General features: G+C 41.2%; 1 protein-coding gene across 3 annotated transcripts in view; it reads right to left on the bottom strand.

The window, feature by feature from the left end:
* Window positions 1-14270, bottom strand: part of acad11 (acyl-CoA dehydrogenase family, member 11) — a 42993-nt gene that overhangs the window by 17020 nt on the left and 11703 nt on the right. Inside the window, exon 4 of one of the 3 annotated variants that reach the window (XM_014180720.2) lies at window positions 8111-11460. The exons of the other annotated variants lie outside the window; for them this stretch is intronic. Within the exon in view, the coding sequence (XP_014036195.1) occupies window positions 11448-11460 (13 nt within the window). The 3' untranslated portion in view covers window positions 8111-11447. Of the gene's footprint in view, window positions 1-8110; window positions 11461-14270 lie in introns of those variants that run through there. 3 annotated transcript variants of the gene reach the window in all.

Below are 14270 nucleotides of genomic sequence, written 5' to 3'. Positions count from 1 at the left end.
AGTACAATACAAGCCGGGATAAGAACAGAATAGTTGAGCTATAAAGCAAAACCAGGCTGTTGAGTGGCATTAAAGTATCATTTTCTAAGCAGAGCTTCCAAATGGCAAAGAGCTCAACCAATTCCATATCGTCTGCTAGTGAGCGAGAGGAAAACGACCAACAGCCATTCAGCACCACGTAGTCATCATTCATGATACCACATCACAGGACCTACGTTTCAACGAACACAGTTCAGCCTGGATTTGAATACATGTCCGGGCTTACATGGAGCCGGGAGCCCAGACGGCGTACATCTCAGATAAAGTCTGCTCCCAAAGTCATCCAGATAGAGTATTGTGATAATGGAAAACGTGTGTGTGGTCACCGTAGCCTCCAGATAAGAGGCTCACCATGGGTCTGGGAGTAAATTACCCCACCCCTGGGACTATGTTATGGCTAAAAGCTCCATCGCCGGACACACACACAAACACAATTCTAAGGACACTGTGGCTGTCATGAGACACAAGAGAGAAAACAACCATCTCATGTGGCAACATCCTGTCAATTACTCAAATCAAAAACAGCAGAGAAACTGAGGACTGTTCCTCCCCCCATCTTCTATGCAAGTGGGAGGAATATAAATGCTGGGATTATCTGTAAATGGTAGGCCTATATCTGGACATTATTATGATGCAAATGTAATATTGAATCATGTTACAGGAACAAGTGGTCACACACTCTATATTGCATATGCTCGTAATAATTGAATGGGTAAAAAAGAAAGTCACTATTCTGTTAGTCAGCACCTCTCCCATTATTTTGGCTACCATGGCTAGAAGAAGAGATCTCAATGACTTTGAAAGAGGGGTCTCAAAGGAGCATAGGGGATTTAGAGGGTGTGTATGTGTGTGTTTGTGTCTCAGTCACCAGGTCTCAACTCAACTGAATACTTATGATAGATTCTGGAACGACGCCTGAGACAGCGGTTTCCTCCACCATCAACAAAACACCAAATTATGGAATTTCTTGTGGAAGAATGGTGTCGCATCCCTACAATAGAGTTCCAGACACTTGTAGAATCGGTGCCTTCAGAAAGTATTCACACCCCTTTACTTTTCCCCCATATTTTGTTGTGTTAAAAATTGGGATTAAAATGGATTTAGTTGTCTTCTTTTGTTTCAACAATCTACACAAAATACTCTAATGTTTAAACATTGATGAAAATGTTTTGATAAGTTCAATCCCCTTTTAGGTTATTGTCCTGCTGAATGGTGAATTTGTCTCCCAGTGTCTGTTTTCCTCTAGGATTTTGCTTGTGCTTAACTCTATTCTGTTTCTTTTTATCAACAAAAAAAACTCCATAGTCCTTGCTGATGACAAGCATACCCATTACATGATGCAGCCACTACCATCCTTGAAAATACAGTGCATTCGGAAAGTATTCAGACCCCTTCCCGTTTTCCACACTTTGTTACGTTACAGCCTTATTCAAAAATGTATTAAATAAAAACAAATCCTCATCAATCTACACACAATACCCCATAAAAACAGAAATACCTTATTTACATAAGTATTCAGACCCTTTGCTATGAGAATTGAAATTGAGCTCAGGTACATCCTGTTTCCATTGATCATCCTTGAGATGTTTCTAGAACTTGATTGGAGTCCACCTTGTGGTAAATTCAATTGATTGGACATTATTTGGAAAGGCACACACACACATCTATATAACTTGTTCTCAACTAGCCTACCTGGTTAAATAAAGGTGAAATAAAATAAATAAATAAAAAATAAAATCCCACAGTTGTCAGTGCAAAAACAAAGCCATGAGGTCAAAGGAATTGTTTGTAGATGTCCGAAACAGGATTATGTCGAGGCACAGATCTGGGGAAGGGTACCAAAACATTTCTACAGCACTAAAGGTCCCCAAGAACACAGTGGCCTCTACCATTCTTAAATGGAAGAAGTTTGGAACCACCAAGACTCTTCCTAGAGCTGGCAGCCTGGCCAAACTGAGTAATCGGAGTAGAAGGGCCTTAGTCAGGGAGGTGACCAAGAACCCGATAGTTACTCCGACAGAGCTCCAGAGTTCCTCTGTGGAGATGGGAGAACCTTCCGGGAGGACAACCATCTCTGCAGCACTCCAACAATCAGGCCTTTAAGGTAGAGTAGCCAGACGGAAGCCACTCCACAGTAAAAGGCACGACAGCCCGCTTGGAGTTTGCCAAAAGGCACCTAAAGGACTCTCAGACCATGAAAACCTGCTCCAGAGCGCAAGGGACCTGAGACTGGGGCGAAGGTTCACCTTCCAACAGGACAACGACCCTATGCACACAGCCAAGACAATGCAGGAGTGGCTTCGGGACAAGTCTCTGAATGTCCTTGAGTGGCCCAGCCAGAGCCCGGACTTGAACCAGACCGAACATCTCTGGAGAGACATGAAAATAACTGTGCAGCAACACTCTCCATCCAACCTGACAGAGCTTGAGAGGATCTGCAGCAAAGAAGGGGAGAAACTCCCCAAATACACGTGTGCCAAGCTTGTAGCGTCATACCGAAGAAGACTCGATGCTGTAATCGCTACCAAAGTTGCTTCAAAGTACTGAGTAAAGGGGATGAATACTTATGTAAATGTTATATTTCAGTTTTTTACTTTCCAAAACCCTGTTTTTACCTTGTCATTGTGGGGCATTGTGTGTAGATTGATGAGGAAAAAAACGATTTAATCAATTTTAGAATAAGTCTGTAACGTAACAACATTTTGAAAAAGTCAAGGGGTCTGAATACTTTCCGAAAGCACTGTATGAAGAGTGGCACTCAGTGATGTGTTGTTTTGGATTTGACCCAAACATAATGCTTTGTATTCAGGACATAAAGTTAATTTCTTTGCCACATTCTTTGCAGTATTACTTTAGTGCCTTATTGCAAACCGTCTTTTCACTCTGTCATTTAGGTTAGTATTGTGGACTACAATGTTGTTGATCCACCCTCAGTTTTCTCCTATGACAGCCATTAAACTCTGTAAATGTTTTAAAATCACCATTGGCCTCATGGTGAAATCCCTGAGCGGTTTCCTTCCTCTCCGGCAATTAAGTCGGGAAGGACGCCTGTAACTTTGTTGTGACTGGGTGTATTGATACACCATCCAAAGCATAATTAATAACTTCACCATGCTCAAAGGGATATTCAGTGTCTGCTTTTTTATTTTTTACCTATCTACCAATAGGTGCCCTTTGTGAGGCAATGGAAAACCTCCCTGGTCTTTATGGAATCTGTGCTTGAAATTCACTCCACAACTGAGGGACCTTACAGATCATGTTGTGTGTGGGGTACAGAGATGGGGTAGTCATTAAAAAATCATGTTAACTACCATTATTGCACACAGCGTGAGTCAATGCAACTTATTATGTGACTTGTTAAGCAGATTTTTATTCCTGAACGTATTTAAGCTTGCCATAACAAAGGGGTTGAATACTTATTGACTCAAGACGAGTGACGTTTGGTGACGTTTAAGGTAAGGGAGGACAATCTTTTTTTTATGAGCATGGCCTTATTTCTATTACAGCACATTGGATGACTGTCATTCAAATTCCATACACCCAGCTCAATGTAACATCAATAGGTATATGCTACTATATGATACTCACATTTTCCCTATACCCATCATGAGGTTGCTACAACCTAGCCACTAAATGAAAGTTTACAATGTAGGTGCACAGGTCAAGAGTAAAATTTCAGTAATCAAGGTGACAGACAGTGACACATTCAATACTGCATTGCACACTCTTGCCTGCATCTAGCTGATCTAGGGTGTAATCATTAGACCAACAGTTGCAAACAAGTTTCTATTGGACAAATTCAGGTATGTTTATCCCCGTTTTGTTCCGTTTGCTTCCATTTAAGAAACCTTTTTTTTCAACAGAATCGGCAGAATGAATACACCCCTGATTACACGCACACAGTTCACTTTCATAGCAGCCACATATAAACTGCATGAACATTTTGCTTGTTGTGTAATTCCTTCTTGCATTTATGCGCTCTCCTCCTCTCACCTTTTCCCTTCGCTTGTGGACTTCAGTGCACAACACACATCTGTCTGTGACCAGGTGAAAAAACCTTTCTAAGCCAAACCTTCATATCATAACCACTAACCGCTACGCACAGCCTACATCACGGTTTCCCATATGGCAGCATGCGGGCTGAATTTGGCCTGCCGGTAGTTTTATTTGTCCCCCCAAGTTCTGAGAATTTTCATTGTTGGTCATAAAAGACTGTAAAAACAAAATGAAAATCAACTCCAAGTGATTTTAATTTTGGAAATCTGTTCCCAAGTATTCCCACGAAAACACGTGATTGTATAGAAATTTAAGCAATGTTATGTTTTGGTGAAATATTATATCTACAGTTGAAGTCGGAAGTTTACATACACCTTAGCCAAATACATTTAAACTCAGTTTTTCACAATTCCTGACATTTAATCCTCGTAAAAATCCCCTGTCTTAGGTCAGTTAGGTTCACCGCTTTATTTTAAGAATGTGAAATGTCAGAATAATAGTAGAGAGAATGATTTATTTCAGCTTTTATTTCTTTCATCACATTCCCAGTGGGTCAGAAGTTAACATACACTCAATTAGTATTTGGTAGCATTGCCTTTAAGTTGGTTAACTTGGGTCAAACGTTTCGGATAGCCTTCCACAAGCTTCCCACAATAAGTTGGGTGAATTTTGGCCCATTCTCCCTTAACTGAGTCAGGTTTGTAGGCCTCCTTGCTCGCACACGCTTTTTCAGTTCTGCCCACAAATTTTCTATAGGATTGAGGTCAGGGCTTTGTGATAGCCACTCCAATACCTTGACTTTGTTGTCCTTAAGCCATTTTGCCACAACTTTGGAAGTATGCTTGGGGTCATTGTCCATTTGGAAGACCCATTTGCAACCAAGCTTTAACTTCCTGACTGATGTCTTGAGATGTTGCTTCAATATATCCACAAATTTTCCTCCCTCATGATGCCATCTATTTTGTGAAGTGTACCAGTTCCTCCTGCAGCAAAGCACCTCCACAACATGATGCTGCCACCCCTGTGCTTCACGGTTGGGATGGTGTTCTTCGGCTTGCAAGCCTACCCCTTTTTCCTCCAAACATAACAATGGTCATTATGGCCAAACAGTTCTATTATGGTTTCATCAGACCAGAGGACATTTCTCCAAAAAGTACAATCTTTGTCCCCATGTGCAGTTGCAAACCGTAGTCTGGCTTTTTTACGGCGGTTTTGGAGCAGTGGCTTCTTCCTTGCTGAGCGGCCTTTCAGGTTATGTCGATATAGGACTCGTTTTACTGTGGATATAGATACTTTTGTACCTGTTTCCTCCAGCATCTTCACATGGTCCTTTGCTGCTGTTATGGGATTGATTTGCATTTTTCACACCAAAGTACGTTCATCTCTAGGAGACAGAACGCGTCTCCTTCCTGAGTGGTATGACGGCTGCGTGGTCCCATGGTGTTTGTACTTGCGTAATATGTTTCTACAGATGAATGTGGTACCTTCACACGTTTGGAATTTGCTCCCAAGGATGAACCAGACTTGTGGAGGTCTACAATTGTTTTTCTGAGGTCTTGGCTGATTTCTTTTGATTTTCCCATGATGTCAAGCAATGAGGCACTTGAGTTTGAAGGTAGGCCTTAAAATATATTCACAGGTACTCACATTATGTCAATAAGCATATCAGAAGCTTCTAAATCCATGACATCATTTTCATGGAATATTCCAATGTGTTTAAAGGCACAGTCAACTTAGTGTATGTAAACTTTTGATCCACTGGAATTGTGGTACAGTGAATTATAAGTGAAATAATCTGTCTGTAAACAATTGTTGGAAAAATTACTTGTGTCATGCACAAAGTAGATGTCCTAACCGACTTGCTAAAACTATAGTTTGTTAACAAGAAATTAGTGGAGAAAAAGTAGTTTTAATGACTCCAACATAAGTGTATGTAAACTTCCAACTTCAACTGTATTTGGGATTCTTGAGGTGAAAAGGCAGTGTACAAATTATTTGTAATCATGTTCCGGCCCCCCGACCATCAACACAATAAATAATTGTCCCGCGGCTGAATCTAGATGATGATCCCTGGCCTACATTCTTGTCAGCATATTAGCTAACGTCATAGTCAACATAGCTACTATAACTAACGCCTTAGTAAACCCACTACAATCATGCAGTACAGAATACATTCAGCAAGCAGTTTAGCAGTTACACCGGGCCCCAGTGGCAATAAATGAATAAACCAAAAGCTTACCTTGACTTGGAAGAGTTCCAGTGTTGGATAGCCATAGCTAGCTAGCTAACAAAGCATCCCTCTCTGCTTGAGCCAGGTGTTTTGAGTAGGATAAACTTGCTAGCTGCATTTGCTAGCTAAGTGAAAGTAAAAAAATTAGACTAAATATAGCTACTTCTCTCTCTCCCTCTTGCTTCTTCATTTTTAAAGAAATGAATTTGTTCAAAAGTATTCAACTATTGTCTTTCTATCTCTTTGAGTCAACTACTCACCACAGTTTATACACTGCAGTGATAGCTATCTGTAGCTTATGCTTTCAGTGCCAGATTAATTCTCTGATCGATTGGGTGGAAAACATGTCAGTTCATGCTACAAGAGCTCTGATAGGTTGGAGGATGTCCTCCGGAAGTTGTCATAATTACTGTGTAAATTGAAAGGAGGTGAAAACCATGATCCTCCCAGGTTTTGTATTGAAGTCAATGTACACAGAGGATGCAAACTAGCTGTCCTCCGGCTACACCATGGTGCAACACCAGTGTGGTTTAGGCTACTGTAGACCTTTATTGCAAAACAGTGTGTTTTAATCAATTATTTGGTGACGAGAATATATTTATGTAGTTTTATCTAAAAAGGACCACTTTAATGTTTCACTATTTTTATTTTTATGAAATTCACTGAGGAGGATGGTCCTCCCCTTCCTCCTCTGAGGAGCCTCCACTGCTCAAGACATTATAGCTTTACATTTTACTAATATTTGTAAACATTTCTACTTTGACATTGTGGAGTATTGTGTGTAGATCAGTGGCACAAAATCTCAATTAAATACATTTTTAATTCCGGCTGTACCACAGCAAAATGTTTAAAAAGTCAAGGGGTGTGAATACTTTCTGAACGCACTGTATGCCAATGTGCATTGAAGCTGTTCTGGCTCATGGTGGCCCAACACCCTATTAAGACACATTATTGTGTTTGCTTTATTTTGGCAGTTATCTGTACTTCTCAGGAACAACACTAACAATACAGTAATGAGGAAAGTAGTTACTAAAGAAAATCTCCTTGCTAAACAAATTTGGACTTCCACTTCCCAGAATCATATCATTGGCAACCACAGCGTCTAAAGCCTATGACTCATATAGTCATGTACTGGCAGGGTATGAGTGTCATCATGTGATTGTAAATGATATGCCTAAACCAAGTAAATATGTGCCAACTGCCACTTCTACACATGACTTGGGTCTAATCCTGAATGCTGATTGGTTAAACGCGCATTCCAGCAGGTGTCTATTCCACAAGTTACCGGCTAAATCTATGACGTTAAAATGCCTATTTACTCCGTTCCATCTGACTGTGCAATCCACTCTCATCAGCAGTGGTGGTTCTAGACCATTTCAACTGGGGGGGCCAAGCTGGGGCCAGTTGTACTGTTAGAGGGGCCAGTTACATTAGACATTATTGTTGTCATATCGTCATTTCTTCACTGCATTGCAGGCATTAGCAGGCAAAAGACCATGTTCCGCGTTTCCACTGTCTAATGATGGATGTAAAAAAAGAAGGATAGCAAAAATGTGTTATGCAAAAATTATTTCACCCCCCCCCAGAACCGCTAGTGCTCATCAGCACAGCAATTTATACCCTTGATCTCCACTATAAAAGGCATCTAGACAATATCTCACATTTCTTTTAAACTAACATTTAATTCTCAACAGTTTCTCAACCAGTCATGAATCAGCTGGCATAATTTTTATGGATATATGCAACAAACAAAAAAAGTCAATTGAAAAAAGGTAAAACAAAATGAAGCTCAGCTAGTTTGCAGTCTTTCCAGCTTCAGTTTGAAGTGACTGTGTTAGCTGTGTTGTTGGATAGCTCCACTGAACAACAGTGTCCTGACGAGAGAGCACATTTTCTACGCCAGGTGAACACTCGCCTCATTAGTTCATTGTTATGGATGTATCCAAATACATGTCACGAGAAAACAGCTTAAACAAATGCAGCTACTTTAATGTTATTCTGTCTGCACTTTTTTGACGTGACTATAAATTAGCCGTAGTTGGCTAGCTAGCAAGGGATAAGAACGTTTCCAGGCAGTATGGCAATGGAACATTTAGAACGATCGACAATTACATAACAAAAAGACTGAACAACTGGGTCTAGTCTCTGGCAATCGAACCAATAGAACGAACGACCAGCCGGCTTGGGTAGCAAACCTAGATTTGTGTCGGGACTATATCTTGTGGAAGGATGAAATAGTATGAATAAATTCATAAAAATAACGTTTTTAATGAAAATATGTCAATCATTATTTTAATATGTTGGTATCCGGTATAAACGTGATAATACCCTCGAAGCCGGTGTTTGGATGATATATTGGCACGGTTTTCCAGCCCTCGACGACAACAGCCGTGCCAATATTCCTCCAAACACTGGCTTCTCGGGCATTATCACTTTAATGACTCACAAGTACCAGACAGCACCTCACACTTCGTTTACTTAGTTAAATGAATTTCCTCATTCTTGTATAATACCAAGAAATTAGCAGCTATAATAGATTATTTGAATATCTACCAAATGCAAGGCAATCTCCATGTTGTGTAAAGTATACGCACTTATATTCCAATACAGAAATTACACTCTTGGTAAGCGATTGGCATCTCTTAATCACCAATTTTTTATTTATTTTATTTTACCTTTATTTAACTAGGCAAATCAGTTAAGAACAAATTCTTATTTACAATGATGGCCTACCCCGGCCAAACCCCAACCTGGACGACACTGGGCTAATTGTGCACCGCCCTATGCGACTCCCAATCACGGCCAGTTGTGATACAGCCTGGAATCGAACCAGGGTCTGTAGTGACGCTTCTAGCACTGAGATGCAGTGCCTTAGACCGCCAATTGGGAGCCCAAAATGACTAATTACATAATATTCCTCCTCTGATTAAAGCTGGAAATCCCATAAAGCTGGAAAACCAAAACCACTAGTTTCCAGAATAATTATGTCATTGTTATACATTCAGACCACTACCCTTCCATCCTTGGATATAGAAACCCCTTACACACACAGTCAATTTGATGTTGTCGACTTGTGAGCGTGATAAGTGTTGATGAAACTCAACATACCATAAGAGGCATCATCCCATAGTGCTTGTATTCCAAATGGCACCTTATTCCCGATATAATATAATTCAGTAGGGCCAATAGGGGCTCTGGTCAAAAGTAGTGCACTATATAGGGACTACGGCGCCATTTTGGAATGCACTGCCATTTGGGACGCACTGGTGTTTCACAGTCTGATACACACCAGATATGAATGACTAAATAGATCACTTGGGGAGACTATATTGTTTCTGGCATTAGAAGCAACCGGAAAACAAGGCATGGTTGTGCGATAAAATGCACAGAATGTACTGATGAATCACAGATATGTCTGACAACACAATAATATAAAATGTCATTTAGCAGACCCTTTATCTAAAGCGACTTAACAGTAGTGCATGCATTCATTTACATATGGGTGGCCCCAGCAGGAATTGAACCCACGATGCAGACGATGTGCTCTATGAAAAGGAGCCACATAGGACCATAAATATTAAACTCAGATTTAATTACTGAAAGAGAACATGCGCTAGGTTTAGACAGTCTTGTTAAGGATAAATTCCGTGCCGATACTGAATACAACAGGCCAATGTTCGATGCCATGTAGAAATGTTGTTATGAAAAAGGCCTCAAACCACATTTTGTAACACAAGGAACATCTGGAATGTCCTAGATCGGACAGTGACTGAGAACGTCTGCTAGCAACATCTACCGGCATGCATACACAAACACAACAAAAGTTATGGTGACAGGGAAAAAGGAACTCCAAAAATAAATGACATTTATTTTACAACAGGTTCGTTTTTTCCCCCACTATAGTGAACCAGCAATTTGATGGTGGTTTCTCTGTTGTCACACCACAATGACAACTGCAACCCACAGACGTTTAACGTATGGCTATTAGGGTGAATGTATTACCGCAGTCGGACAGTCTGGAGTGACCGCAGTCAAATTCCATATTTTTTATTTAACTAGGTAAGTGAGTTAAGAACAAATGATTAGTTATTCTATTCCGGCCAAATCCGGACGACGCTGTTCAATTCTGCGCCACCCTATGGGCCTCCCAATCACGGCCGGTTGTGATCCAGCCTGGAATCGAACCAGGGTGTCTACAGTGACGCCTCGAGATACAGTGACATACAGGCACTGAGATACAGTGCCTTAGACCGCTGCGCCACTCGGGAGCCCACATGACCGTTGAGTCACAGTAATTAGGCTTCTCCAAAACTGAGCTCTGACGGTCATTAGTAGGTTACCAAACTTGCTATCGGCCAGTCGCTAATCACCGGCGCTCAGCGCTCTATTGTCCCTTTAATCACGCTGACATCAATGCAAATGCTATCGAAAATCAAATTGTTGCGCAGCGAGGGCCAGCTCCTCATAGATAGTTAATCCATGGAATGAAAGTGTTTCCATAAACCTTAGTTGCGCTACATTTCTATAGGCTATGCTATGCAATTGCGTGAGAAAACAGAGTTTTGAAGGACTATCAAAAAGAGGAAGATCCCTTCAGCCTTCTATAGGCTAGGCCTACTATATTTATTTCTCAACTTTCCTAAAATTAGGCACGTTCTTTCGCTTTACATTAGGAGTGGCTGAAATGAACGGCGGGGAAAACGTCCTCCATTCGCTATTCAAGTGCATACGGATGACATTATAATGGCCCAAGTATATGTAGACAAGATTACATTGAGAATAGTCTGATGGGTGAGAATATTATCACTTGTGAATGATGCCCAGCGTGTGCAGTCTAAGGCAAGAAACAGTGCATCATTTCTTTCATAGTCACATGCTTTATGTAGCCTAGCTCTCAGACCTATATGTTCTGACAAATAACTCCAAACGTAGCCGTTTAGGCCCAAGACCCCTGGAACACAGTTAGAGAGCCCATAGCCCACAGAGCCTAGTGAAACGTGTGTTCTTATAAACCCAGTCATGGCCTAACATAAGGACGACTCAGAATATGCTATTCTGTTCTTCTGAAATAGGCTACATTCTCTTCATATAAATAATGGATTTATTGTGATGGTGTAGGCTATATTAGATAGATTTATTAGACTTGAGGATGTTCCAAAGGTCCGCATCAGTGGGTTGTAGGCTATGCGTGGAAGCTGGAGGTACAAAAAAAAAAAAACAGGCAGTTATTTGGATGACAATCCCCAGGTGACAAAAAGTCATGACCGCGACAGCCCGTAAATCTCATGTTATCCAATTCAAAATGAAACTGAATACAACATTAGGTAATTAGTGGAAATACAGTGTTTGCCTGTTCTATGACTCATGTGGGCTCAGAGGGTGTTCCCACTCTGATTTAACTCAAGTCTGTTTGGGTAGATCGATGAAAATAAGCCCTGCTTTGGGTAGTAGTTGCTCTCAGGCTCTTAGAGCATTGTTGAAATGAGTCACAGTTTACTTTATAGGCCTTTCAGATTTTTCCACCCATGCAACGTAGAGAGAGAGAGAGAGAGAGAGAGAGAGAGAGATCGAGAGAGGGAAAAAGAGAGAGCGAGCGCTTCAAGCTGGGAGACATTTAATTATACTTTTCCCCCCCTTCTCATTAGTGACTCATTTAAGCGTGTTAATGGTCTATTTTGGTATAAGTGAATTGATAGGCTTTCCCGCTTTTCCAGTCTCCTGCTGGAGTTATAAATCAAAACATAATTAAAAACAAGATGGAGTAAGTTAGTGAAATAAACATGTAGGTTTACGCACCACTGCTCGCCACCACTTCCTGCCGTGGATGATGTAATGGTCTTGGTCCCTCTGAAGGGTACACGCCATGTTATTGTTATATTGGAAGCTTGCTGTGTGCAACAGGGAGGGGCAATTGAATGCAATTTAAATTGTTAAAACATTGCTAGGCTGTTTATGTATGGGTAACAGGGTTGACGTGTTATGCGTCACTTGAGTGGGTTGAGTCACTGACGTGGTCTTCCTGTCTGGGTTGGCGCCCCCTCTTGGGTTGTGCCGTGGCGGAGATCTTTGTGGGATATACTCGGTCTTGTCTCAGGATGGTAAATTGCTGGTTGAAGATATCCCTCTAGTGGTGTGGGGGCTGTGCTTTGGCAAAGTGGGTGGGGTTATATCCTGCCTGTTTGGCCCTGTCCGGGGATATCATCGTATGGGGCCACAGTGTCTCCTGACCCCTCCTGTCTCAGCCTCCAGTATTTATGCTGCAGTAGTTTATGGGTCAGGGGGCTAGGGTCAGTCTGTTATATCTGGAGTATTTCTCCTGTCTTATCCGGTGTCCTGTGTGAATTTAAGTATTCTCTCTCTCTCTCTCTCTCTCTCAGAGGACCTGAGCCCTAGGACCATGCCTCAGGACTACCTGGCATGATGACTCCTTGCTGTCCCCAGTCCACCTGGCCGTGCTGCTGCTCCAGTTTCAACTGTTCTGCCTGCGGCTATGGAACCCTGACCTATTCACCGGACGTGCTACCTGTCCCAGACCTGCTGTTTTCAACTCTGTAGAGACAGCAGGAGTGGTAGAGATACTCTAAATGATCGGCTATGAAAAGCCAACTGACATTTACTCCTGAGGTGCTGACCTGTTGCACCCTTGACAACTACTGTGATTATTATTATTTGACCATGCTGGTCATTTATGACCATTTGAACATCTTGACCATGTTCTGTTATAATCTCCACCCGGCACAGCCAGAAGAGGACTGGCCACCCCTCATAGCCTGGATTCTCTCTAGGTTTCTTCCTAGGTTTTGGCCTTTCTAGGGAGTTGTTTCTGTACAGCACTTTAAGATATCAGCTGATGTAAGTAGGGCTATATAAATACATTTGATTTGACCCACTCAGTTTTCCACCACAAAACACCAGAAAATTGCCAAAAAGAGAAAAACCAGCTCACCTGCTTTTACACTATCATTTTGCGATTATGTAACTGGCGTGACCTTAAAATGAGGAACAGGTTTTTTTGTAACTTTAAAATGAGTCACTAATCTCATGGAATTAATAACACAATTCAGAAATGAGGCAAAGCAACAAAGGAGAAATGTTGGGGTTAAGTGGGATAAAATCTTCCTAGAAGCCACAGAGGGACATGTCAAAATGCTGAATTGTAGCACTTTAGCAAGTCTTTTTTCATATAAAAAAATCGATTTTATTGAATTTCGAATGTGGTCAATATGAAAAACGACTTCCTTTAATATAACAGGCTTTTAACGTGTCATATTCGTGCACAATTTCTACTTACAATATCAGAAGTGACGCAAAATTGAAAATAAAAAAAGGGACTAATTTTGTGTCCCAACCCACCAATTAAGACGTATGAAAACAACATCTGTGTTTGCAAGAACACAAGGCCCACTACCATCCCTTCTGACGTCATTGAATGACTATGACCGTGTCACATTCCCTACATAGTGCCATTTGACGCACCCTATTTCTCTCTAATTGAGTCACGAAGGAAAATGGTTCATTCTCAACATTCTGCAAGAAGAATGATTTCCCTAATAACCCTGTTTACATAGACACAATGCAGAACATCGCCGATCAACGTAAACGTTCTACAACAACGTCCCTTTTATTTGTGTGATGCGTATTTGATTTTGAGTTCGGACATATAAAGTTTGTATGTGAAAACTACTTCTAAGATGTATACTTTCCGTTTTTCCGAACTCACTTCACTCGCGCAAAAAAAAAAGGAAGCTCGCGCTGCTCGTACGGGCAGGTCTAATACACCATACTGGTAATCATGTTTCATATGAATGTAATTACTCTGTTATGATGAGTTACAACATTTTCTGTTTGCTGTTATGTTACCAGTTGCAAAATATTTTTGTGATGTGATTGTGTCATTGGATACTTCCTAGGTCTATGGTTGTTTGCCTTTGTAGAGATGGGAAGCATGGAGGTCCTCCACATGTGTGGTATTAAGGAGCAGAAGAGAGAGTGGCTCCAGCCCTGC

Source organism: Salmo salar, chromosome ssa29 (genome assembly GCF_905237065.1).
Source record: "Salmo salar chromosome ssa29, Ssal_v3.1, whole genome shotgun sequence".
In the NCBI taxonomy this organism is placed as follows: Eukaryota; Metazoa; Chordata; class Actinopteri; order Salmoniformes; family Salmonidae; genus Salmo; species Salmo salar.
Note: the sequence above shows the minus strand (reverse complement) of the source record. Positions and strands in the feature narration are given on the sequence as shown.